Source organism: Heloderma suspectum, chromosome 13 (genome assembly GCF_057233095.1).
Source record: "Heloderma suspectum isolate Gila_16-S chromosome 13, 16-S_ref, whole genome shotgun sequence".
NCBI classification, from domain to species: Eukaryota; Metazoa; Chordata; class Lepidosauria; order Squamata; family Helodermatidae; genus Heloderma; species Heloderma suspectum.
Window position 1 is genome coordinate 1,851,084 of NC_139470.1, and position 23,642 is coordinate 1,874,725.

Genomic DNA, 23,642 nt, shown 5'->3' on the forward strand with positions numbered 1-23,642 from the left:
GCAGCAGAACCGAGAGCCGGTGTACACGCACGGCACATCCGCCCCGCATTCCCTCCACACAACAACCCGACGGTTTATGCCTGCATGAAGCCATGTGGAACTAGTCCCACGGGAATCAGGAGGACGTGCGCACCTATCGCTATCTGGGGTCACAGAGTCTCTCCGCTGCCCTAAAGGCAACGGAAGGTCCTGCTGAGATTTCAGGGATCACTGCAATTCCTGTAGTCACACGATCTTCTGCTAAAGACAGGCTTAAGGCGCACGTGCACCTCAGAACGATCCTGCGGATGGGATTCTGCCAAGAGACCAGCCACCTTGAGCACGGATTGTAGTAGAAAGGCAGGACATAAATTAATATGCTACTTTCAGGTTGAGCGTGAGCAACACTCATGTCTTTGCAACCTTGCAATGACCATCCTGATGCATAACTGGAGTCTGTCGCTCGGTGGTGCAGGGAAGTGTGTGTTTGGGATCATTTCATTCCAGCGCTAAAGCGTCATAGGGAGCTGTTTTCCCTGCGCCAGACCACTGGCCCATGTAGCCCAACGGGGCTCTCCAGGGTTCCAGGCAGGGGCGTTTCCCAACTCTACCTGGAGATGTCAGGGACTGAACTTGGGACCTCCTGCATGCAAAACACATCCTATTCCACTGGACGACAGGCCTGCCTGAAAACGGCACATAGGAAGCTGCCTGAATCTGACCTGCACTGCCTGTGTATTGTTCTCTAAGCATAAATTAAGGCACTTTAAAAAATCAATCAACCAAACCGCACCATTTTAATCAACCCACAAAACTTGGATCCGATATAACTAAGCTTGCTTTCACAAATTAAGCTTCAAGAGTTCTCATAAGAACATAAGAAGAGCCAGGCTGGATCAGACCCAGGGTCCATCTAGTCCAGCATTCTGTTCACACAGTGGCCAGCCAGCTGCCCATGGGAAGCCTACAACCAGGACAGGAGCACAACAGCACCCTCCCACCCATGTTCCCCAGCAACTGGTGCACACAGGCACACTGCCGCTGATACTAGAGGTAGCCTATAGCCATCAGAACTAGTAGTCATTGATGGCCTTCTCCTCCATGGATTTGTTTCATTCCTTTTTAAAGCCATCCGAATTGGTGGCCATCACTCTATCTTGTGGTACGAAATTCCATAGTTTAGCGATGCACCGTGTGAAGAAGCCCTTCCTTTTATCTGTCCTGAAGCTCCCACCAATCAGCTTCAAGGGATGACACCATTGGGTTCTAGCATTATGACAGAGGGAGAAAAATGCCTCCCTCTCCACATTCTCCACACCAGGCATGATTTTGTACACCTCTGTCATGCCTCCCCTCACTCACCTTTTTCCTAAGCTAAACACTCCCAGCTGTTATAACCTTTCCTCATTTCATTTGGTCTTTATTAATGCAAGTGGAGAATCTACAGGCCAAAGTTCTCATTCACATTACAAATGCCACTTATCTTCTTTATCAAGACTCAGATGTGTGCATAAACAGCAAGAGAAGGAGCACTTCAATGGCAATTGGAACCTCACAGACTAAAGTGTTCTAAAAATGCCTCTCCTTCCCCAAGTCAGTGAGAGTGACGGACTGGGAGCTGGGAGATCCGGGTTCTAGTCCCCACTTGGCCATGGAAGCTCACTGGGTGACTTTGGGCCAGTCACAGACTCTCAGCCCAACCTACCTCACAGGGTTGTTGTTGTGAGGATAGGAGGAGGATAATGTAAGCCGCCTTGAGTTCCTTGCGAGAGGGAGAAAGGCGGGGTATAAATGCAATAAATAAATAAATAAATAAGTCCCACAAGACTCTCTGCAATCATCACTCAAGATCACCAGATTTAACCATACAATCTGAAGCCAGAGGAAATGCAGGTACAATTGGTTAATTCCCTGAAAACCCTTTGCAATGGGAGGGGAGGTGGTGATGGTGAGCAAGAGAAATATAAGCCAAGGGATATTTGTTCAGGACGTTCTCTATTACGTCAGGATGACTCAAACCTTAAATAACTTTAAATATTGTAAAACAACTCCCTCAGCTTAGAAGAGCCCATGAGAAAGTGAAGTATTTGGATGAATTGATTCCCCCAGTGCAAAGGCAGGCATTCACTGCACTGCACTTCTGTGTGATGCCTTCCACCACAGTAGCAGGACACTCTAGCAAAGTGCCCTGGGAGCAGTGAATATGTGTCTGAAATGCCCACATCAGGTGGAGGACGTGGTGCTTTACCTTCTGCAGATGTGTCCTATTTAGTGACATCAGAGTTAAATTTATACATGATATCCTAGGAGCTCGTGAGTTTGCTTCTGATGTAGAAACAGCCTGTTATTTGCTGTCGGATCTGGATGCAGCAACTACTTATAGCGTGTTGGTGTTTGCACTAACAGCAAAAAATAGAGCAAATCTTGCCAGTATGTTGCAGGAACTGCGGTCTAGGGTCTGTACTGTACTGTACACATATTCCTCTCTTTACCTTTTATTCCTTGGCTATATGTATTCCTTGCAGTGATACTCCTTTTGTCATGGCCTTTGGCTTGTACAAGAAACATGAGAAGTGCGTATGACCTATGCAACATGCTTGGCGAGCAAAGATGCTTAGGGAGAGGCAGGGTTATTTAAAGGCGTCCATGACCGAGTGCCATGTTTCTTCCATTACAAGTGCACTCCACAGACAACATCCCTTTTGCACCAAGTTCTTTCCCAGCGTTCAACAAATGCCAGTGTTCATCAGCGTCAGGGGTGAACAACGAAGACAAATGCAGCGCATCACCAGTCTTTCCTATTTATTTGCCCAAAGCTCATCGCATCTTCTTGAGCTGATCAAAGTCTCTGTTTTACACATGTACATTGGAAGCACCTAAACCAAACTCTCCCGTACCTGTTGATCAGCGACACAACAGCCGCAAACAGCTCCTCATACAGTCCCGCGGCCATCCCCTCCACGCATTCCAGGCTGGTCAGCTTGGGGCCTAAAGGAGAAGGACACAGGTGGCTGAATCGCTCCGCCTCTGTCTTTGGGCACCTCCGTTCAGGACTCTGCCCCTGGTTCAGAGCTTTGCTATTGAACCAGAAGCAGTAACCAAAGCAAAGATGGGGCATCAGGCACCTTTGCAGACTGCCCCCCAACCGTCTTTTCCCTCACCACATTGCTTTGGAGCTTGTTTCACAAGGAAGCAACATGGAACACAATATGTGAAACTTAAAAATCCAGATCACCATGAGACTAGTAGTCCCACCCACCCCACTGCTGCTATTGTGCAGCAGCTGCTAGCATTGGGGGTTCATTGTTGCCTCTGAATAGTGGGGATCCATTTAGCCATCTTGACTAAGAGCCCCTGTCTCGGTCCGTGCTTTGCCCCAACCCCAAAGCATCCAAGCAGGGGCTGGCCGTCGCTCCCTCTTGAGGCAGCAAATTCCATAAGCTAAATCTGCACTCTGAGAAGGTGCTCTTACTTTTGTCTGTCCTGAATCTCTTGCTGATCAGCTTCATTTGGTGAACCCCCATCCAGACCTCATATAATGGGAGATGGAGGAAAACCTTATCCCATTAATTGTTTTGAACTGCCCAGAGAGCTTCAGCTATTGGGTGGTATAGAAATGTAATAAATAAATAAATAAATAAATCTGCTTTCTCCACAAGATTCATAAATGTATACTCTGCTGTTGCCGCAGCACCCTCAGACACCTCCTGACAAGCCCCCCGCCACTCCTGATTTTTCTTGCGCGGCTGGCATATGCCTGGGCCTTGGAGCTCCAGGAAAAGTTCTATTTCCTAGGGCCCAGGATTGTTTCCACAGACTCCTGTGCCCACTGGTGCTAATGGAGGGTCTTTTCTCAGCTGATTTGCCATGCAGGGGGCAATTTTCAAGGGGGGTTCATTCGGGGAGGGAAGGGTTAACTCTTGCCTTTACACACACACACACACACACACACACAATCTAAGCTTAGGGGAGGAAAACGTTTTGTTGGTTTAGGATGAACTGAATGAGGTGCAAACTGAAGAATGTATTTTATCTGAAGTGATTTGGATGAGAAATTAATTGGCTGTCATTGCCGCCTGAGAAATTTAAAGAAATCCTAGGCGTTTCTAAGTTTGCTTTCATATTTGTATGCAGATTTTGTGGGCCTGGGCCCCAAATCTTCCAAGTGCCTGGCAAGGACCCCAAGGGCTGGACATGTGGGGAGGCCAAAGGCCAACCTCCAGTCCCCTGCTCTCCTCCTTCCCCTCCCCCAGACTTTCCCAGGAAAGGAAAAGGGCAGAGCAGCTGGAGGCTGCATCCTAAAAACACCTTAAAAAGAAAGGGGGGTGAGAGAAAGGATCCCAGCCCTGAGTGTGGGGCGATGGGAGGGCAGTGATGGGGCCTTGGGGGATCAGCAGGGAAAAACCAGAGTGCTTTGTCTGTTGTCTTTTTTGTGGTGTGCCTGGGTTTTTCTTTTTTGATGGAGCATGTTTTGCCTGTTTTGGGGTGCATGTCTGGGGGGATGTATATTTTCCTGTGTTGTTTTTAGAGGGGGTGGGGAATGTTTCACCTGTTTTTTGGTGAGTGTATGTGTGATTTGCTTGGTTCTGGGGGACATCTGTGTGTTTCTGTAAACATCACCAGTTTTCCTTCTGTGAAATGGACATTTTCTTTTGCTTGTGGGGCAAAATATCCAGCTTGGCATTTGGAGCTCAGACCCAGCCTCTGCCTTCTACTCAGTCTCTTGGGCAAGTGACTTGTCCTTTGTGACTAGCCAGACCCCTATGGCAGCCATTTTGTGATTAGCCTCAACCCCACAGCAGCCATTTTGCAGCAGCGCCCACAACAGTTTCTCAGATTTCCAGATCTGCCCACAGGCCCCCAAAAGTCTGTTGTGTCCCCTTCCATTTGTCTTTTTTTCTAAACCAATCCATTCATTAGTTCTATGCTTGGGTATATTTTAAAACTTGCTCTCCACTGAGGAACTCAACAAGAGATGCCACTCCATCTCCATCACCCCCACTCCCCTTGTGTGCCAAACTGTTTCTTTGTGCATTAACCTAATGCGGGGGCGGGGGGACATGCAGGGAGCAGAGGGCCACTTTGAAGTATTGATGGGAGGAGAAGGTGTGTGGGGGGAAAACGAGGAATCAGGTAGCAATTTGGGCATTTTACAAGCTTGCATCACCTGGATCCTGAGCCAGTTGCTAGGAAACCGACCATCGGCTCGGCTGGCACCTTTCCGAAGCTGCGGCTTTCAGGCCGTTCCTTGGCACATTTCAACCATGATCACTGGTTGTAACACAGAGCACAAAAACAAGGGAGTGGGAGCGGGGATGAAAAGAGACTCTGAAAAAGCGGGGAGGGGGGATCTTGTCAAAGAAAGAAACAGCAAGAGGGCTGGCATGGAACAGCTCGCTAGTCCCCGATGGCAGCAGGCTGCACATGTCTTTAGTTACTTTTTATTTCTCCAACCCTTCTCTGGCTTTCAAACACCTGGTATTTACAATTCAAATGGCAGTTTGCAGAGCTGGCTGGGTCTCTGCCTTCAGGCCTGGTTTCTGGAAAGAGTTGAAAAGCAAAAGGAACTATGTTTTTGTTTTATTTTAAAAAGCATGGCCTCCCTCTTTTGTGTCTAAGCCTCAAACAAAAAATGTAACAAGTACACCTCCAATTGCCCCATTGAGGCCAAAGAAAGGAGAGGAGTTTGGACTCCAGGTTGCTTTGGACAAGGTGGTTTTTGCCTGCTTTGGCCAAGACGTTGCCTGCGTGGACTGCAAAACAGACACATGGGGTGGGGGAATGAGGTCATGAAGTCCAGCCCCCTCATGATGATTCAAGGCTGCTCATGCATCACCTCCTCCTTCCTCCCTCTCTGCAGCTGCGAAGGCACGTAATTCTGCAATAGGGTGCCACAAACAAGAGGAAGAACAAAGGAGGGGTGATGCCATGGGATGCCGACACGGCCAAGTCCCAGCTCGGTTAGAGGGACCAGAGCTCAGTGGCCAAGTGCCCCTTGGCACGGAGAGGGTCCCTGGCTGAATCCCTGGCAGGCATCTCCGGTTCAAGGAAGGCTCCCGGATAGCCCGGGCTGAGCAGAGCCACTCATTGCCTGAGACGGGGGGGGGGGGGGGGTTGCCAGGCACTTAAGGGGCTATAGCTCAGTGTGACAGAGCACACGCTTTGCATGTGGAAGGTCCCAGGTTCAATCCCCAACATCTAGGGCGAAGAAAGAATCCTGCCTGAAACCCTGGAGAGCCCCTGTCAGTCAGTGTCGACAATACTGGGCTAAATGGGCCAAAGGCCTGACTCAGTATAAGGCAGCTTCCTCTGTTCCTATGCTTCCTAAACGATTCGGGGCTCAGGCCCATAGAACACAAATCTGCATAAAATCTGCATATGCTAATTTATATCTATACATGCAAATTTAGAAATAATGACTAGGATTTAATTAAATTTCACAGGAGGCAAAGCCAGCCAATTAATTTCTCATCCAAATCACCTCAAATAAAATAAATTCTTCAATTGACTTGCACCCTCACCCAGATCATCCCAAACCAATGGAAAATAGTCCCCCCCCCCCCAAAGCTTAATTGCCTTGCAGGGGAAGATTTGTGTGTGTGTGGGGGGGGTTGCAGCGTGTGTGTGTGGGGGAAACTACCCCTTTGCTCCCCAGCTGCGATCCCCCTTGAAAATTGCCCCCGCATGGCAATTAAACTGAGGGGCGGGGACACTTCCGTTGGCACCAACGGACCTTCAGGGCTCTGGGGAATAGATTGGGGGCTTGCCCCATGGGCCCAGGACTGACAATGCCCCTGGCCTGAGACCTTGGAGAGCCACTGGCAGCCACAACTGACTCCCTGGAATGAGATGGACCAGCGACCCGACCTCTTCACAGGCCCCTCTCATGAGGGGCAGGGCAGGGCGGCAGCTCAGTAGCACACCACGTGCTTTGCATGCAGATGGGCCAGGCCCACTCTTCAGCTGAAAGGTATTAGGAAGCAGGCCTACTCATATACGATTCTAGAAGGATGCTTCTGCCAACGGGCCGGAGCTCAGTGGAGAGGTCCCAGGCTCAGGCCTGGGCAGGGGCGCGCAAGACCTCCTTGTGCTCAAGAGCACAGAGCGCCTTCTCTGACCTGGCTCCCTCCAAATGTTTGGACCACACAACTCCCATCAGCCGCAGCCAGCGTGGCCGGCGATCTGGCATGATAGGAGTTGCAGTCCAAAACATCTGGAGGGCACCAGGTTGGGAGAGGCTGCCCTAGAAAGCTGCTGCCAGCCCGGAAAAACTATGCTGGCTTAGATGGACCCCTGGCCTGACTCCGTCTAAGGGAGCGTCCAAGCTCAGCGACGGAGCACCTGCTTTGCATGCAGGAGACCCAGGTGCAGGTGTCTCCACGTGAAACAGGGGCCCTGAAGCGCTTTCAAGCCAAGGGCCAGATTCCACTGCAGAAAAACTCTTGGGGGCCGCATTCCAGTGGTGGGTGGGGCCAAAGGCAGAAGGGGTGGGGCCAAAATACCAGCCTATTTAACCCAAAGCTCTTCCTGCCAGTCACTGAGCCTTCGGAGAGGCATTTCAACCTTTCGGGGGGGGGGCTGCACAAATGCCGGGAAGCCACCAAATAATCAGTGGGCAGGGGGAAAGGGAAGGGCGCGTGGCCACCTGGGGGAACCCCCAGAGGGCCAAATACAGACCCCAGATGTGGCCTCTGGGCCTGAGCTGCTGCACCCCTGGCACAAAAGTATCTTGAGCAACAAGACTGGGAAAAGCTCCTCTCTGCATCTCGGTCTGAATGAACGGTCCCCAAAAGGAGTCCTGCACAAGCACATTTAACCAAGGTGGGCTGAATTTGGGGAGGAAGGGTGGGAAATGGTTCAGAAGGAGCTCTGTGTTTCCCTCATTATGCAAAGGCAGGAGGAAAGGGCAGTACCATCGGATGGATCCTCGTCCTGGCTGAGCAGTCCCCCCGTTCCAGATGTAACCTGCTCAATGATCCGCCTGAGGTGGTGTTTGAAGACGGCCGTGGTGAGCTCCTCAAAGTCACAGCCCAGCACTTCTGCCGCGTTGTTGGCCCACTCAAACTTCATGAACTGTTTCCTGCCAACTGAACAGAGAGGAGGAGGAGGAGAACAGAAAGGGAGAGTAAAGAATCTCTTAACAGAGGATATTTTAGCCTGCTGATCTCAACTACAGTTCCCAAGAGAAGCCGTATCAATGCAACTGAGATACAAGTTTGCAATGCAGATATTCCGATTGCTGTTGTGTAGGTTGTGGGGAAGAGGGTATCTCTGCATTTCTCCTAAGAGCAGCTGAATTAAGAGAGAAGAGTAAAGAAAGAGAGAGAAAAAGAAAGCCAAAGCAAAGTCACACAGTGTGCAAAAGCTTTATTAAAAAAGAAAAAGAAAATGTGGGGCGGGGGAGAAAAAAAAAGAAAGCAGCACAAAATGAATGGCTGTTCAGGTGAAATGCAGTGGGGCTAATTAGCTGCAATTTGATGGGAACCATTCATAAAAGAGACAGAGAGCAGAATTAAACTGATTGTTGCAATTAGATTTCATTTCACTTCTGCATGCTGCCTTCGATTTCACACTGCAGGAGCCATATTTTCATATGCTGAGATGCAGCATGGCCTTTGCCGACTGTTGTAAGGGCAGCTGCAAAGAAGAGGAAGAAAAGGCCCCTCATGGGGCTCTCCATAAAGCACCCCACAGCCGCCCATCCTGGAGGGAATTTGGCCTCCAGTACTCCTACAGCCCACTCCCGAAAGCCACGTCACGGTGCGCCTTCTCAGGAGAATCGTCTGTCCCCAGGAATAATGATCTCAGCTTCATGTTTTTTGAAGGATCAGTAGGGAGAAATAGGCAGTTTGCAAGCTGCAAAGGAATATGCTGGTAGGAAACCACCACACCCTGGCACTCCACTAGATGAAGGAGGCTAGATAAAAAGCGGAAGAAGCACAGAGCAGCCTCGCAGTCTCCGTGTGAGCACAGCGCGTGCTGTGGAGGCTGGTGGCTCCATTGTTAGTGGGGCAGTGCATCCGCTCCGGGTTTCGGTCGGAACCAGTCAGGACTCTAGAGGAGCTCTCCAAGGTGCCCCACTGACATCAGAGCCACCAGCCTCCTCTGAGCTAATGGCCAGACACAGGAAAGACGAGCAAGGGAAGGAGCAGTCCATGTGGCGGGCCTGTCTGCAGCACGAAGTAGTCACTGCCCTCAGAATTTTAGTTCTGCAATGGATGCAAGCAATCTCTAGCAAAGAGCTACAATTCCCAAGATTCTCTTTTTTAAAGGGGAGACCCGTGAGAGTTCAGCTGGTAAAAGTATGTAGCATACGGATATTCCAAGGCTCCTGAAATCTATCCGCTGACACCACAGCAGCATCAACCTCACTGCTGGACATCTAATGGCTTCATGTCATTACTGCCTTCAAACCAGTCTACAATTTCAGGAGTGAAGGAAAGGGATCGGGTTTCTTTCTCCCTCCCCCTATTCTGTGAGCCCCAAACCCTGTGCTGACTGGGGCCCTGGAACAAGAGCTCTCCACTCATGTTTTAGGAATACATCTCATTTTGTGGGTCCACAGTTATAACGAACCCCACCACCATGCCAGCATTTCTATATATTATTTGAGAGCAGTCAAAGCACTTTGCATCTGTTCTCTCATTAGTTCTTGGGACAACCGCAGGCACCATCACCTCCATCTTGGAGATAAGAGGCTGAGGTTCAGAGATGGCGGCTACTTGCCTGTGGACTCCAAGTAGGTTCTTGGCTGAAGGGAGTCTTAATCCAGGAACTTCCTGGTCTACACCAGGTCCATCTCTTAGCCACCATGCTACCGTAGATCTCACAGGCTCCCATGCCCAAGGACTCCTTGGTGTCAGGGTGGACACTGAGCCCATAGAACCTCAGAGCAGTTCTGATTCTGAGGAGGAACAGCCGCCCGTGGGAGAGGAGCGCGCTCATCCCTCCCAGGCCCTGCAGCTGGCAGAGATTCCTTCTGCCGGCATTCCAGACATAGATAGCGGTCCTGGGAGTGAAAGAGCGCGGGGGGAGGGCTGGCTGGATGCTCGACGCAGACACAAAGAGCGACAAGCTATGGAGGGCACGGAAAGGAGGCGTAGCACCCGTTTGGCGCGCAAGCAATGGTCGCGTCCAGAGGACCCAAGAGAAAAGGGGAGGGACTCTCCCTAGCCCATAAGTTCAGGGTCTGCAAGTGATTCTCATTCAAATGGGGACCAACTGCTTCCAACCTGGGGCATAGGCTACTCTGCTGTTCATAGCTTAGTCGCTGGTGATAGAGTTATTATGTTGTAAAAGGAATAAAGCCTTGAACAGAATCCTTTGTCTGCGTCTGGAGTTGGCTACTGGAGTAGACTGAAAGAGGCCAGCTAGGGCCCCCTGACACTTGGGAACTGAACTACTAACTGCAATAGCACCTGCCCACTCATGTTCCCCAGGAACAGGCATACAAAGGCATACTGCCTCTGATCCTGGAAGTAACATATGGTTATCATGACCAGCAACCCTCGATAGCCTTATCCTCCTCCATGAATTTGCTCAGTCCCCTTTTAAAGGCATCCAAATTGGTGGCCATCACTACATCTTGTGATAGTGAATTTCATAGTTTAACTCTGTGCTGTGTGAAGAAGCCCTTCCTTCTATCTGCCCTGAATCTCCCACCAATCAGCTTCATGGGAGGACCCACTGGATTCTAGCATTATTAAAGAGGGAGAAAATGTCTCCTATCCACTTTTTCCATACCATGCATAATTTTATACAACTCTGTTCTCCACACCATGTATAATTTTATATGCCTCTAACCAGGCATTGGGTAATTAGACTGCTGAGGTAATCACTACGGATTTTAGGATGCTGATCAGAGTTCTTCTTTTAGTGCTACTGTTGATTGCATTTTATCTCATTGTGTTTTAATTAGTAGCAAGAGTGATCTCCCCCAGCCTGATTTGGAACAGGTATTTCTTTTCAGAAACACTCAACGATTGATTGAAAGCTCGACCCATTCTGAACCAGGCTGTGTTGGTAGGGCAGCCAGGTGTCCTCTTTTCAGAGGACCGTCCTCTCTTTGAAAGGGCTGTCCTGTCCAATTCTGGTTTAAAGATAAAGAACCATGAGAACTGCTGCCCATCAACAGTTATCACCTGGACAGGTAGGCTGAACAGGCAGTGAGGCAGATCACCTGGTCACAGTCCTCAACACTATGGTGAGATCTACTGAACTTCTATTTAAATTATTATAATTATTTCTAAATTTGCATATATACATATACATTATTAGCATGTGCAGATTTTATGCAAATCATCGTCCTTTTTCATCCTCCTTTTTGGAGATTTATAAGTGGCCAGGCTAACTCCCAGTGATGTCATTGGGAGCACAATGGCTTTAGGCCTGGCACTGGGGGGCATGGGAAAGGTAGCAGCAAATGGGCACAACCCAGCAGCAAATGGGCACAACCAAACATCACCACAGACAGCACCAGCTCTCTCTGCTACTGCAAGACCTCGCCCAAGTATGTTTCAGAGAGGGGGCAGTGGGGCGGGATCACAGAATGAGCGTATTTCAATCTGAGCCCAATCTCAGGAGAAGTCTGTGCTCGATTTGGAATAGGCTGAGGAGGGTTGAGATAAAGAAATTAACACTTTGAAGTCCCCCAGTTACGTAGTATGGGGCCACTACATGACTCCCTGCGAACAGCGTCTGCGCTGATGGAGGTGCATGAAGGTTGCGCCATGCCGCCATGCTATTTGAGGCTAGGGAAATGTTTCCAGGCTATTAACACTCTCTCATGATGCGCATTCACGCCTCCAGCCAGTCGCTGTGCCAAGGGTGAATACCTGGCGAGGGAAACAGCGATTCATTTCCAACCTGGGCTTTCTGAGAATAGCCACACCTGGAATGTCACACTCCTTCGTGTATGAGGGGGAGTTACCAAGAGAGTCATTCGTGGGGGTGCGGAGTAGGAGGACAGGAGGCTGAGTTGTTTTGGTGAGGAGGGGTGCAATGTAGAATGTTTGGTACACTGGCCTCAGCGTATTAAACCTCGTACCATTTTGAGCTTGTTCAATGGTTATGCTGAATCAGCCTTCCTCAGCCTGGAGGCATACTTGGCCTGATAACGTCATGAAATGGTAAGTGTTTCTAAACATTGCAGGGGTGGGAGGAGAGGGCTAGAAGAACTCAGTGCTCCCCATGCTGAGCACAGCCCGCAGTGCCACCAATTACTACAAAACATCCAAACAAACCCAGCAAAAGCAGCTACCCCGACCTGCTTTGTATCTCAGGGCATCTCTTCTAGGGCGCTAACTGCAGGCTATGTTCAACATGGGAAGCGCTGAGTTCTTTTGACCCCCTCCCCCTGCAACGTTTAGGGACACTTACCATTTCATGACATTGTTATGCCAACTTTGCCCCCATTCCTTGCCAGCAGCAGCCCCTGATGTGGAGCAGACACAGATAGATTTATTATTTATTTATTTAAAATATGTCCTGGCCACCTTCCAGGGCAGAATCCCTCCCAAGGCAGCTTACAGCAATAAGCAATAAATGCATAAAATTATAGTGATTTCATGCCGCAGGTAAGTGTACTTATATGTTACAGGGAAGGATGACATGGAGGAGGAGATTCTTCACAGATGCCCACAAAAAAAGCCAATGGTTAACAGTGGAAAAATCAGGGAGTCTCTTATCTGCAATGTTCAAGCATGCCCAGAGGTGTGTGTGTGGGGGGGGGGGATGTTTTTCTGGTTTTGTAAACTAAAGAGTTCCTTAGATTTAGGTTTTGTCCTGTAGCCACATAACTGTCTATCCCTGGGACCTCAAGAGGAACACGTTTGCCAAAAGGGTCCAGAAGGGAGAAGAAAGGGGACTGCAGCCCTTCATAACTTGAGGCATTTCTAAAGAAAACACAGTGAAGATGATTGTGTTACAACATACCCCACTTTTGCTTCAACCTCTCTGCTAAACACAAGAATGCAGCAAGGGTCCCCAAGTGTCATCCAGACTTCTTTTCCTCATGTATTTTATGCTTAACTGATGATGGGACAATCATGAGCACCCACTTTGTTGTTGTTCAGTCGTTCAGTCGTGTCCGACTCTTCGTGACCCCATGGACCAGAGCACGCCAGGCCTTCCTGTCCTGCGCTCTCTCCCGGAGCGTGCTCAAGTTCATATTCATTGCATCGGTGATGCTATCTAGCCATCTCATCCTCTGCCGTCCCCTTCTCCTTTGGCCTTCAGTCTTTCCCAGCATCAGGGTCTTTTCCAGACAGTTTTCTCTTTGTATTAGGTGGCCAAAATATTGGAGCTTCAGCTTCATTATCTGTCCTTCCAATGAGCACTCAGGGTTGATTTCCTTGAGGATGGACTGACTGGACCTCCTTGCAGTCCAGGGGACTCGTAAGAGTCTTCTCCAGCACCACAGTTCGAAAGCATCAATTCTTCGGCGCTCAGCCTTCCTTATCGTCCAGCTCTCACAGCCATACGTTGCTACTGGGAAAACCACAGCTTTGATTAGACGGACCTTTGTCGGCAAGGTGATGTCTCTGCTTCTTACTATGCTGTCTAGGTTGGCCATAGCTTTCCTCCCAAAGAGCAAGCGTCTTTTAATTTCATGGCTACAGTCACCGTCTGCGGTGATCTTGGAGCCCAAGAAAGTAAAATCTGTCACTGCTTCCATTTCTTCCCCTTCTATATGCCAGGAAGTGATAGGGCCAGATGCCATGATCTTAGTTTTTTTAATGTTGAGTTTCAAACCAGCTTTTGCACTCTCCTCTTTCACCCTCAACAAGAGGCTCTTGAGATCCTCTTCGCTTTCTGCCATTAGGGTGGTATCGTCTGCATATCGGAGGTTGTTGATAATTCTCCCGGCAATCTTAATTCCGACCTGTGATTCATCCAACCCGGCGTTTCTCATGATGTACTCTGCATATAAGTTAAATAAGCAGGGTGACAATATGCAGCCTTGTCGTACTCCTTTCCCAATTTTAAACCACTCGGTTGTTCCATGTCTGGTTCTTACTGTTGCTTCTTGACCCTCGTACAGGTTTCTCAGGAGACAGGTAAGGTGGTCTGGTACTCCCATCACTTTAAGAATTTGCCACAGTTTGTTGTGATCCACACAATCAAAGGCTTTAGCGTAGTCAATGAAGCAGAAATAGACGTTTTTCTGGAATTCTCTTGCTTTCTCCATGATCCAGCGAACGTTGGCGATTTGATCTCTAGTTCCTCTGCCTCTTCAAAACCCAGCTTGTACTTCCGGTAGTTCTCGGTTCGCATACTGCTGAAGCCTAGCTTGTAGGATTTTGAGCATCACCTTGCTGGCATGTGAAATGAGTGCAATTGTGCGGTAGTTTGAACACTCTTTGGCGTTGCCCTTCTTTGGAATTGGAATGTAAACTGACCTTTTCCAGTCTTGAGGCCATTGTTGAGTGTTCCAAATTTGTTGGCATATTGAATGCAGCACTTTAACAGCATCATCTTTTAGGATTTTAAATAGCTCAGCTGGAAGACTGTCATCTCCGCTAGCTTTGTTGTTACTAATGCTTCCTAAGGCCCACTTGACTTCACTCTCGAGGATGTCTGGCTCAAGTTCAGTGACCGCACTATCATGGCTATCAGGGACATTCAGATCTTTCCTGTATAGTTCTTCTGTGTATTCTTTCCACCTCTTCTTAATCTCCTCTGCTTCTGTTAGGTCCCTGCCTTCTTTGTCCTTTATCATGCCCATCTTTGCACAAAACGTTCCCTTGAGATCTCTGATTTTCTTGAAGAGATCTCTAGTCTTTCCCATTCTGTTGTTTTCCTCGTTTTCTTTGCATTGTTCATTTAAGAAGGCCTTCTTGTCTCTCCTTGCTATTCTCTGGAACTCTGCATTCAGTTGGATATATCTTCCCCTTTCTCCCTTGCTCTTCACTTCCCTTCTTTCCTCAGCTACTTGTAAAGCCTCATCAGACAGCCACTTGGCTTTCTTGCCTTTCTTTTTCTTTGGGATGGATTTCGCTGCTGCCTCCTGAACAATGTTACGGACCTCCACCCGTAGTTCCTCAGGCACTCTGTCTATCAGGTCTAATCCCTGAAATCTATTCCTCACCTCCACTGTATATTCATAAGGGATATGATTGAGGTCATACCAGAATGGTTTAGTGGTTTTCCCTACGTTCTTCAATTTCAGCTGAAATTTTGCAAGAAGCAGCTCATGATCTGAGCCAGTCAGCTCCAGGTCTTGCTTTCACTGACTGTATAGAGCTTCTCCATCTTTGGCTGCAAAGGACATAATCAATCTGATTTCGATATTGACCATCTGCTGATGGCCATGTGTAGAGTCGCCTCTTGTGCTGTTGGAAAAGAGTGTTTGCTGTGATCAGCGTGTTCTCTTGGCAAAACTCTATTAGCTTTTGTCCTGCTTCATTTTGTACACCAAGGCCATGCCTGCCTGTTATCCCGGTGATTTCTTGACTTCCTACTTTAGCATTCCAATCCCCTATGATGAAGAGGAACTCTTTTTTTGGTGTTAGTTCTAGAAGGTGTTGTAGGTCTTCATAGAACTGATCAACCTCAGCTTCTTCGGCATCAGTGGTTGGGGCATAGACTTGAATTACTGTGATGTTGAATGGTTTGCCTTGGATTCGTACTGAGATCATTCTATCGTTTTTGAGATTGTACCCCAGTACTGCTTTTCCCACCCTTTTGTTGACTATGAGTGCTACTCCATTTCTTCTAAGGGATTCTTGCCCACAGTAGTAGATATGATGGTCACCTGAATTAAATTCGCCCATGCCTGTCCATTTTAGTTCGCTGATTCCCAAGATGTCAATGTTCAATCTTGCCATCTCATGTTTGACCACCTCTAGCTTACCTTGATTCATTGATCTGACATTCCAGGTTCCTAAACAATATTGTTCTTTACAGCATCGGATTTTCTTTTCACCACCAGACACATCCACAGCTGAGTGTCCTTTCGGCTTTGGCCCAGCCGCTTCACTCTTTCTGGCGCTACTTGGAAATACCCTCTGCTCTTCCCCAGTAGTATATTGGACACCTTCCGACCTGAGGGGCTCATCTTCCAGCGTCATATCTTTTAGCCTTGTGATACCTTCCACGGGCTTTTCTTGGCAAGAATACTGGAGTGGGTTGCCATTTCCTTCTCCAGTGGACCACATTTTGTCAGAACTCTCTGCCATGACCTGTCCGTCTTGGGTGGCCCTGCACGGCATAGCTTATGGCTTCACTGAGTTACGCAAGCCCCTTCGCCACAACAAGGGAGCGATCTGACAAAATGTGGTCCACTGGAGAAGGAAATGGCAACCCACTCCAGTATTCTTGCCAAGAAAACCCCATGGAACGTATCACAAGGCTAAAAGATATGACGCCGGAAGATGAGACCCTCAGGTCGGAAGGTGTCCAATATACTACTGGGGAAGAGCAGAGGGTATTTCCAAGTAGCGCCAGAAAGAGTGAAGTGGCTGGGCCAAAGCCGAAAGGACACTCAGCTGTGGATGTGTCTGGTGGTGAAAAGAAAATCCGATGCTGTAAAGAACAATATTGTTTAGGAACCATAGTGAGCGGGGCTTGCTGGCTTTATCTGCATGCTTAATGTATCTGTCAAGCAGTACATTCTCCCAAGGCTAGCCACTGTCGCGGACCCAAGGTCTAATGCAGGGGACAGAGGAAAGAAAGGGCCGTATCTAGCCCCAAACAGGAAGGGCTGAGGAATGACATCATTAAGGAAATCCACTCTCTGGCTCACCTTCCCCCACCTGTTTGTAATAAAGCGTCAATGCCATGAATGGAGAGGACCATAACTGGCAGTGTGAGGAGACAGCGAATGCAGATGGAGGTGTCACGGTAGCAAGAACAGAACTCTACAGGGCAGGCTAAGCAAAGTCAACAGGAACAAGTCTTCCTAGCCACGACCCCTTGGCACAGCGGCAGCAACAACAGCCCAGTTGGTAGGCAGAGAGAGAAGGGGCAGAAAGCATCCTTTTAGGAAGAAAAGACGGACAGTAGCAGCTGGTGCCCACTGCAGCTGGCGGGGCACAGGTCTGGGAATGGGACATCCTGTAAAGTTTGACTCGACCCAGATGTGTCTCACGAGCCTCTCCCGGGGGCCAGGTCTACACACACACCTCGTTACAGAGAGGGAGGAGCGGGAGATGCCAGCTCGCCACAGGCAAATGCCCCCTGTGGAAAGAGCGCCTCTGCACCCGCAGGGGAGGCAGCGGCAGCACAGAGGAGCTACCCACAGGACGCACGCAGGTGTGGAGAGCTGAATGTCAGCAGAGCGCAAGGGGGCCGCTCTGCTATGCACAGAACCCCGAGTCAGATTCAGGTGGGTGGACTGGGCAGGGAGGGAGGGTTCAGGGCAGCACGGCGGGTGCGGGATGGCGGGGTGATGCCAGAGCAGGGGAGGGGGCTAAGGGTTTCGGCCCTGGGAAACCAAGTGTCTGGAGCCAGGTCTTCCCACGGAGATGAGGAACAGTCCCAGATAGACAGACGGCACCAGCCATTCTTCAGGGTCTGAAGGACTCAGCGACCTTGTGGAGCGAGCCAAGCGGGTTACTATGGACTGTTTGTCATCCGGCCTCTGAATCGTCAGTCAGGCACAGAACAGAATGAGCATGTGCACGACTGGCCCTTCTGATCAGCAGGCAGAATGAAACTTCAGGTTTGGCCAGGCCTGGAAAATTTAGTGCTGATCTGATCTGCGTGATGCTGGCATTGCACAAGGGGGACGGTTCTGGGAAAAGATAATGGTGGCTACCAAGAAGATTGCAAAGGCACAGGACATTGAAACGTGATTTTGCAACCCTGAAACCTCATCCAATTCAGGCCGAAGGTCCAGCTTTTCAGACTTCCAGCCAATCATTATATAAAAACTCTTGGGCTTTTTGCCTTTGTCTGATCCAGAGAGTAGGTCATGCTGCACTCCAGCCTTTCAGACCCCCTTTCTGCCTCTCCTAGGTCAAATCTCCTTCTCTAAGCAGCAACCTCAGCGCTTCAGCAATGGAGCAGTACAGAAAGGTAAAAAATAAATAAACCTGGACAGAGTTTCAATTCTCTGCTTTCCAAGAGAAACATTTGACATATGACACTCTTATTTATAAAAAAAAAAAAAACCAGCCAAACTCTTTGGAAGTGTTTTGCCTGGCGGTGAAAGGAGGTGGTTCTTCTCACACAAGCACTAACCCACATCACGCCCGTGTGGTTTCCTCCACATTCCAGCCTCCTGCTGCCCACACAAAGATGCCAGATGGTTTCAGGCCTTGGTGGGCTGGAGTATCTATGTGCTAAAGATGGCACCAGGAACCTATCCCATCACAGTCCCTTCTCTTCCTTCACCCCCGGCCCCCCACTCCTGGACACATGTATCTCGTTTCATCCTCCCCCTGCCCCAAATGAAGAATTGGTCTTTCTGCATCGGCAGCAAACAGGGTCTACTCCACTGTCTCCCAGCCACTTTGCAAACAGCAGTCATGAAAGATGAGGGTCCATTTTGGCCTGGAGCCCAGCCGGGGAATTTGAAGGAGGAGGCCATTTTCCTCATCCATTACAGAAAAGGTCATTACATCACAGAGGATGGAAAATGAGCTAGTCTGAGGGCTTCTTGCTCTGGCTGCTCAAGAGGGAAGGCTGACGCAGCTACTGCCTGGCACCGCTCAGCTCTGGGAAATTGGATAATTAAGGCCTGCTTGATTCTGCCAGGTGCCCTAATTTCAGCAGTTTGATTGACACTCCAATTACCACACTCGTCTGGATGCTGCCCAGACCTCCTGGACACTTTCCACTTTTAACAAGGCATAATTCCTCCTCAAAGTGACTGTCCGCCACACTCTCGGTCGCTTCTGCAAAAACAGATGGCAAAGCCCCCACTCTGCATGTGGCGGGGAGTGCACCTCTGAGCATATGCAGCAAGCAGAGACATGTGTCATCAGCAGGAAGGGCTCTCAAGTCAGCAAGGAGTGTGGGACCCAGGACAGCTTGAGCCCCAGAAGCTATCACGTAGGGACATTCTAGAGGGTACCAGATCAGGGAAGGCTGAGTCAGAGGACCTGCGGCTTCTGGTACACAACAGAGGAGATGACAAACCTGTCCGGCCATGCTTGTTCTAAAGGATGCCGTACATCAGAGGTGGCAAGCCTCTTTTGGCCCAGGGGCCAAATTCCAATTTGGGAAAGGTCTGGGGGGGAGTGCATTCCAACAGTGGGTGGGGCTAGGGGCACAGGGGTGGGATCAAGGACAGAGTTGGAATGGCCAAAGCAAAGTGGGTCAGGTGTAATTCATAACGATTTGGATGTTTTCCACCAAATATACAAACCACCATTCATTTCTATGGCTATCTACTCAGGAGTAAGCCCCAGTGCTACAGCTTTCAGGTATACAAAGTACAGCTCAATACTACTCATGTCTACTCAGGAGTACGCCCCAGTGTACATTCATAGCACTATAAAACAAACAATAACTAAAAGAGGTTTCCCAGAAACAATACTCAGAAGCCATTCTGGAAAGAAAGAGGGGAGGACCACAGTTACAGAGACTAGTCTATCCACATTAAACTGCGCGTGTGCACACGCACACACACAGTCCTCTCTTCTGCTTTGATCCATTTTTAAACCTGCAATTCCTTTGATTCCCTCCCCCTCCTCCTTTCTTGCCAGATGGCAGCAAAATCGATACTGGAGTGAGAGATGAGGAGCGGAAGACAGGAGATACTGGGTCATTTTTTAATCATGTCCCCCAGCCAGGTCTGCCCCATCTAGCCTCGCTCTCATCTGACTGTTCTGAACACCAGCGCACCCAAGATTTCTTCCAGCCCAGCAACTTCTCGGCCTTAAGCTGAATTATCTGGTGCAGACGACAACAAAAGAGGAAAAGCCTTCCAAGCTGATGATGGCAGAGGCTGCCCAAGAAAAAGGAAAGGCGAGAAGCAGCTGCTTGGGGTGACCGTTTCTGGGTGTCGTTAAGGACCTGAGTGGAGGTTGACCAGTCCTCCCTGGGCAAAATGCTCCATGAAGATGAACAAGAGCTGAGCAAGAGCATGGGCAGAAAGAATGCCCTTGAGCGTCTGCAGAACTGGCTTTCCTTCACAAGGTGTGGACAACTCATTCCATTTGCTCCTTTCCTTCTGTTGTCCTCCACACTGCAGAAACGTAGGCTGCAAGCTCCTTGTGGGCAAGGACCTAAGACGACGTAAGAAGAGCCCTTCTGGACCAAGACAAGATGGCTCCAGCCTCCTCTTTCCCACGGTGGGAAGCCCACAAAAGGGACATAGAGACAATAGCCCTCCTTTCCTGTTGCTCCTCAGTAACTGCCATCCAGTGTTACACTGCATCTCGGTGTGGAAGCTCTATCTGGCTGCTGTGGCTAAAAGCCATGGAGAGGTCTATCACTTTGCTACATTACTCTGTAGAGAGCCACGTGCATTTATGGCACTGCAGCAATGGCAAGAATTACCAGTAATGACTCATGCACTTTTGTGGTGATTTTGCAACTTCCAGTAGCAAAAGAGTTCCCCATGTGAAGTCGCTGCTCTTAAAAGACGCCACGGGTTTCTCCCTGCAGGGAGCCACCCATGTCTGAAATGACCCATTGTCCAGAAATGGACAATAACATGAGAACCCAGTTGCACTTTCTGCCATCCCAAATAATCCTCACATAACGGGGACTACGGGTGTCTCTACATTAAGCAAAAAACCTGCAAAAAAACACATCCTTTCCGGAGCGACCTGCTTTCGGTTTCTTTGCGGGATTAGGAAGGACTTCTTTACATGGCAGCCATGTGGTTTGAGGGAGGTTTTGTTTTCGTAGCTCAACTTCTGCTGTACTGTTTTCTCGCAGCCCCCAGGAAACCTCTGACTTACTTCTGAGTAGACATAAAATCTAAGATTGTGCTGTAAGTCTGCAACCCTTGGCACACTTATGTGGGAGCAAGCTGCACTGAACTCAGTGGGACTTACTTCTGAGTAGACATAAGTTCACCCAGTAAGTCTGCAACCCTCGGCACACTTACTTGGGAGTAAGCCCCACTGAATGTAATAGGGTGCTCTGAAACAACAGAGGACATTGCTTCTGAGCTGGGTGGGGTGAGGGATCAGATGTGTCTCCCTTCATTGCAGGGAGGCATTTTACCCTCTTCTCCCTCCGACTGAGCAATGCAGAGGCTGCAGATGCAATCAGCGGGCGATTCTTGCCCTCACTCTGTCAAACTGCATCCTGACCGTGCCCCAACAATTGAAAACAAATGCCCACAGCAGGCAGACACAGCAGTTTCTTCGGCTATTGGAGAATTTCACAGGGAGGTCATGGCGCTCCTGTTCTGTGGGCTGGGGAAAATGCCACATTTTTTGCATTTGGGGAAAACACGAGATAGACTGGGGGAAACTGCAGGAGGTGCTTTGGACATTAACAGTGTCATGTAAAGAGCCCACAAACTTCCAAGAGAGAGCCATCTCAATAGTAGGATAAAAGCGGCGTATGATGAACCCCTATGGATCAGAGCATTCCAGAGGAACAGAAAGGACAAACCCCAGTGGCTTCCCTTTTTAGAAATTAAACCAGACACCACTGGGGAAGAGCAGGGTGCGATCTCAGAGACGGTGCAAAGCCTTCCTGAAATGGATCCCGCACCTCTCACAAAACGTCCTGGGTATTTCACAATGTGGCTTTTGCTTTTAAGGAAATGCTGGAATAAACAGAATGAGTGCATCCAGCGGACGACAAAGACCATCCTCCAGAAGGAGCTCGCTTTCCTAATTTTTAAATAATTAATAATTGATTAATGGGAGAAATTACCATAAGGCATGCTGCGACATGCTGCAGAGACGTTTACAAATGGGCCCCCCCAGCCGATTTCACGGCACCTCGTACCTAAGCCCTTTGAAACCAAAGTATATAAATCATCAGGAGCTGTCTTTAGAATAGGTTACAGCACATCTTTAAAATAATTTATGAGGAACATCACAGTCTCTCTCGCTCTTTCTCTCCCTGTGCACTTTAATAAAGTCTTCACAAACATCAGGTCTGTTGAAGACTCTCCCTGCTATAACTCAGACACGCAGCACCAAATAATAATCAGAAGAAAACAAAAACTCTTGCAGCCCTTCCTCGCTGATACCTCCTGGGAGCATGGCAAGTCAGAATGCAGCCAGCATGATCAGACCTTCCTCTGCTCATTACCATAATAAAATTCTATGGAACCACTGAACAAGCAAACTCAAAACTGAGCAGGATGGCTAAGGGAGAGGTGAAACGGAGCATGTGTGAGTCTGGGGCGCGTGCTGCATTCCGGGCAAACTCAGACGGTCGCTCTACCCAAAGACACGCCTCGTCTGACTCTGGGCCCAGAGGACAGATCAGAGCCAAGGGAGCGAGTTTCAACAAGTCACTGTTTGTTATTCGCAGAGTCCCACACAAACATACTTTGCCCCACTCATAACCCTAGGAAGGAAAAGAGCAGATCCTTCCACCAAGCCTCTTCATTCCTGGAAGTTACCCTAAGCCCCAAAGTCGAACGTTTGCAGCTGTTCTCCTTTAACTCAGTTCTAGAGCTGTATGAATCCCAGCTCCTGATGAGGGTCTGGGCACAAAGTCAGGTAGGGCTGGAGAGAGACAATTTCTTCCCCATACACATACCACCGCCCCCACTATCCAGGACAGGCTTCGTTACCCCTAGTAGCCTACCCCAAACTGGGCCCTCCAGATATGCTGAACTGCTGGCTATGCTGGCTGGGGAGGATGTGTGTGGCAGTCCACACTTCTGGAGGGCGCCAGGTTGCAGAAGCGTAATCATCTCCGCCATCTGCCTTGCAGAGGAGCCTGTCAGCCACAGAACGCCTGCTCTGCTCCCCCCCGGCCTTACCTTTGCATGCGCCTGCGGCTCCCAGGTGGTAGATGGCAGCCAATACTCGCCAAATGACTTCCTGCTCGCCAGTGGTGATGCCCAGGGTCCCCATGGCAGCTTGGAGCTGAGAAAATGCAGCTGACGCCTTCTGCTTCTCTTCAGCCTGCAAGGAGAAGCCATCAGAGAGGAGAAAACAGGACAGTCAAGTCTTTGGCAGGGGATTTTTGAAAAAGCGGAGAAAAAGCAGAAGACCTTGAGTGGAAAAACAGGGCAAGAGACTGCAGCACCTTCAAAAGAAACCAGGGCAAACAAAAAAAATCCCTGAGAAAAAACCTCACCGGTCAAGAACCACAAAGTTTTGTGCATTGAAAGTCACTCTAGGAATAAGCATCCTAGAGCCTTCCCCAGCCTGGTGCCTCCAGATGTTTTGGACTCCAACTCCCATCAGCCCCAGCCATCATAGTCAATGGTCAGGAGTGCTGGGGGTTGGAGTCTGAAACATCTGGAGTCACCAGGTTGGGGAAGGCTGATCTATCAAAGGAGATTAAGGGTCGTTCCTGGGTTCTGTCCCTTTGTCAAACTCTGGTGAGTCCAACAGACAGAGTGCAGCATGGTGGACCTCGGCACATGGGGGCAGACTTGATTCCATACCGGCTCCCCCACCCCACCCCACCCCACTAAAAATAAATAAGAAATGGGACAGCCTTGGCAGGGTTATTGGGGGAGGAAAAACAGACGCTGTGCTTGGGAGCCTCCATCACGTCAGGGGCAACATTTGCCCTTTTGCATGTAATGTGTGTGTATGTGTGTTGGGGGGGGTCACCTACAA

The 23,642-nt window shown here is 49.3% G+C and overlaps 1 protein-coding gene across 1 annotated transcript in view; it reads right to left on the reverse strand.

The window, feature by feature from the left end:
• Positions 1–23,642, reverse strand: part of MYO18B (myosin XVIIIB) — a 182,518-nt gene that overhangs the window by 122,575 nt on the left and 36,301 nt on the right. Inside the window, exons 15-17 of the mRNA XM_084820341.1 lie at positions 22,832–22,976; positions 7,893–8,066; positions 2,877–2,967 (exon numbers count right to left, since the gene is read on the reverse strand). Of these exons, the coding sequence (XP_084676467.1) occupies positions 2,877–2,967; positions 7,893–8,066; positions 22,832–22,976 (410 nt within the window). The remainder of the gene's footprint in view (positions 1–2,876; positions 2,968–7,892; positions 8,067–22,831; positions 22,977–23,642) is intronic.